This window comes from Coffea eugenioides, chromosome 2 (genome assembly GCF_003713205.1).
Source record: "Coffea eugenioides isolate CCC68of chromosome 2, Ceug_1.0, whole genome shotgun sequence".
In the NCBI taxonomy this organism is placed as follows: domain Eukaryota; kingdom Viridiplantae; phylum Streptophyta; class Magnoliopsida; order Gentianales; family Rubiaceae; genus Coffea; species Coffea eugenioides.
In genome coordinates this window covers 56,167,513-56,171,378 of record NC_040036.1, presented here as the reverse complement: position 1 = coordinate 56,171,378, position 3,866 = coordinate 56,167,513, and the positions used below count along the sequence as shown (strand labels likewise).

The 3,866-nt window shown below is 45.2% G+C and overlaps 1 protein-coding gene across 1 annotated transcript; it reads left to right on the top strand.

Annotated features, from left to right (window-relative positions):
• Positions 1–1,407: 1,407 nt before the first annotated feature.
• On the top strand, positions 1,408–2,904 carry LOC113759919. Its single transcript, XM_027302498.1, has 2 exons — positions 1,408–1,827; positions 2,065–2,904. Exons 1-2 carry the CDS (start codon positions 1,408–1,410, stop codon positions 2,902–2,904), a joined length of 1,260 nt encoding a protein of 419 aa, XP_027158299.1.
• Positions 2,905–3,866: the final 962 nt, after the last annotated feature.

The window sequence follows — 3,866 nt, the reverse complement described above, 5'->3', positions numbered from 1 at the left end:
TGGGCGTAAGCTCACCCTCGTTATTTTTGTTTTCCTTACAGGAACAATCTTTGGAACCATGATTTTGAGAAGCGAGTTGAGCTAGTTAGATATTCTTTTGTTCTTTGTATAGCTCCTCGGTAGTTGGAAACCCTAAATGTACTTCGTTCCAATGTTTCCTTTTGATTTGTAATCTTACCAACGTGTGTATATAAAAGTGTTTAATCATGTCTATATGGTATGTTTGGTTGGTATTGTACATTTTCTAATGTTATATAAAGTTTAATTGTACTTGATTGGAATCGTTTCGTGTTCGTGGAAGCGAATATTCGACGTACGATTGCATCATAGGATTTGACCACTGTGTGTTCAGCTTAGTAGTCCTGGCGTGAGTTGGGCAGGCAGTCCGCTAACCATTAGGGTACGCCTTAGGGGAAGGTGGGGTTGTCATAGTTGGTATCAGAGCCTAGATTAGAAATAACCTGGGCGAACCCGAAACTTGATTCTTAGAACTTTTGGGGATTGTGTTAGGGTGTGTTTAAGTGTTATTACTCTGTCTAAGTTGTAAACTATGGATATCCTTATAGGTCATGGACGGAGCTAATAGGAGTGGAGGTGAGCCGCCTCAGAGGCATTTTCGTGTCATTGATTACGAGGAGAGGTCCGGAGGACCGATTCGACGCTGTAGTACGGCCAGTCGGACTAGGCGCTGTAGCCGTTGCCAGAATTACTCCTTCATTGACCATGTGGTCGTGGCGGTATTAGATGAGTGGAGGAGGCTCAGGCGTGCAGCCGCCAGAGATCACACTGAGATGCAGCGCGTGAGAGGCATCATGAGGATGCAAGCGGATCGAATTCGGGAGCTCCAGGGGGACATAGCCATGGAGCAAGAGCGGACGAATGCTCTTAGAGACCAGTTACACGTAGCCAACGACCGTCTCACTAGGGTGGTTCGGGAGGTTAGAGACTAGTCCGGAGGTATTATAAACGAGTGTGAAGCTCTAATTCAAGGAGTGATTGGCGCTAATGTGCACGTGGGAGTTCCGGGCAAATGGAGCTCCAAGAGAGGGTGACGCCCCTAGCTGTAGCTCTGGGGATGAGTCGGTTGGCTCAGTTGAGAACTAGGTTAGAGTTCTTTGGGCCATGTTTTGATCCCGTGTGAGGGGTACCTAAGGAAACTTTTAGTTAGCTGTTTTGCACTTTTGGGACCTAGGTTGTACATTGTACTTTTGGTTGACCCCACTACTTTCATGGGATTACTTTTGTATACATTTGACTGGCTGCTACTGTATGACTTGTTTGATACATCTGTGTGTTATATGTATAAATGCTGTTATCTGGTGTCTATTTTTGTTATTGTTTATTTGTTCATGTTTATATATTGTTTTGATACCGTATTTGTGTTCTGACCCTCGATTGGTTATACCAATGGAGGGTACTCATAGTGGACGAGGTTGCGGTCGCGGAATTAGGCAACCCTCAACTGCAGGGGGTAATCGGGAACCCACGCCTGAACCAAACCCTGAACCTAGGATCGACCCTAACGCTCAAGTGGCCACTGCTATTCAGCGAATGACTGATCTGTTGGCCCACGTAGTGGAACACCAGGGCCAATTTCCTGTGCATCAACCTAGAAACCCTGGTAATCATATAGAGGGTGAGGACAGAGCCCTCAAAAGATTCCAAAAGTTCTCCCCACCAAAATTTCTGGGAGGACCAGATCCAGATGTGGCCGAAAGGTGGTTGGAGAAGATGATAGACATATTTGCGGCTTTACACTATACGGAGGAGAGACGGGTTACTTTTGCTGTCTTCCAGTTAGAGGGGACCGCCCGTTCTTGGTGGAACGTTATTCGAACAAAGCGGGAAAGAGAGCAAATGTCAAGGACATGGATATACTTCATGAGGGAGTTTAACGCTAAATATTTTTCGCCCTTAGTTCAGGAAAAGAAAGAGGACGAGTTCATTAGGCTCCGCCAGGGAACTCAAACCGTGGCCGAGTATGAGAGCCAATTTACTAGACTGTTTAAGTTCGCCCCTGAATTTATTGTAACTGAGCAAAGGAGGGTGCGGTGATTTATTCAGGGGCTAAATGTGAAAATTCAGAAGGATCTGGCGGTAGCCCAGATTAATACATTTAGTGAGGCATTGGAAAAAGCATTACGAATTGAAAATGCGAGATTCAAAGTTAGAAATTTCCAAGTGAAGAAAAGAGGATTCCCTGTAAGTAGTTCAGAGCAAGGTGATAAAGGTAACCCTCCAAAGTCTGGAAGGGGAATCGGAGGAGTGAGACTTCCGGAGATGGCAAGAGGAACCTCACCAAGGGATGGTCAGGTTGGACGAGGCCAACAGAGGAGTGCCTCGCAAGGAGGCTCGGGCCCCATTTCCCGTGGCCCTTGTGGATATTGTGGGAAACCAAATCACACGGAAGACAACTGTTGGAGGAATGAAAGAAAATGCTTAAGCTGTGGGAGTGCGGAGCATCAATTTGCCAACTGTCCGGTTTTACCGCAAGAAGCGAGAGGGACTCCGCAGTCGTCAAAGGTCAACCCTGGGCAATCCAAGGTGGAAGGGACGAGACAAAAGGTGCTAGCTCGGGTATACTCCCTTGAGCAATATCAAGTCCCTGACTCATCTGGGGTCGTAGAAGGTACGATCCCTGTCTTCCATCGTCTAGCAAGAATTTTGATAGACCCCGGTGCTACCCATTCCTTTGTTAACCCCGATTTTATGTGCGAAATTGATATAAAACCTGTTAGCTTGCCTTATGACTTGGAAGTTAGTATTCCTACGGGGGACCAACGAATGATCACTAGTATGATGTATGCTAATTGTGAAATTTGGGTAGGAGAGAGGAAGCTATTGGGAAACCTTATAAGCTTAGCTATTAAGGGTACGACGTTATATTGGGAATGGATTGGTTAGCTAAGTATGATACCCAACTTGACTGTAAGAGAAAAGTGGTAGAATTTCGTATACCGGGGGAGACGACTTTAAGGCTAGATGTAAGGGGTAGTTTAGCCTCATCTGCATTGATTTGAGGTATTTGGGTTAGGAAACTACTGAGTAGAGGGGTGCAAGGGTTCCTAACTTTTCTTATAAACACTTTCACCGATAAGTTGAGGGTAGAAGTTGTACTAGTAGTGAATGAATATCCGGATGTGTTCCCTGATGAATTAGTGACCTTATCACCGGAGAGGGAGATAGAGTTCAAGATTGACTTGTTACGGGGGACGTCACCTATCTCTAAGACCCCATATCGGATGGCACCTGCTGAACTTAAGGAGTTAAAGTTGCAGTTGCAAGACCTGTTGGAGCGAGGGTTTATCCGAGAGAGCGGATCTCCATGGGGAGCCCCTGTACTATTCGTTAAGAAGAAGGACGGGAGCTTGAGACTGTATATAGATTATCAGGGTTTGAACAAAGTGACTATTAAGAATAAATACCCACTGCCCCATATCGATGAATTGTTTGACCAACTGCAAGGAGTAGTGGTATTTTTGAAGTTAGACCTCCGGCAGGGATACTATCAGTTATTAATCAGAGAAGAGGATGTACCAAAGACTGCCTTCAATTCTAGATATGGGCATTTTGAGTTCGCGGACATGCCCTTTGGGTTAACCAATACCCCTGCCGCCTTTATGGATTTGATGCATAGGGTTTTTAAACCCTACCTGGACCGATTTGTTGTGGTGTTTATTCATGACATTTTGGTTTATTCAAAAATTCGAGAGGAATATGAGCAGCACTTGAAGTTAGTCTTACAAACCCTAAGAGATCACCAGCTATATGCCAAATTTAGTAAGTATGAATTTTGGCTGGAGAAAATCTCTTTCTTGAGGCATGTGATTTCAAAAGAGGGTATCACTGTAGGCTCGGCGAAAGTA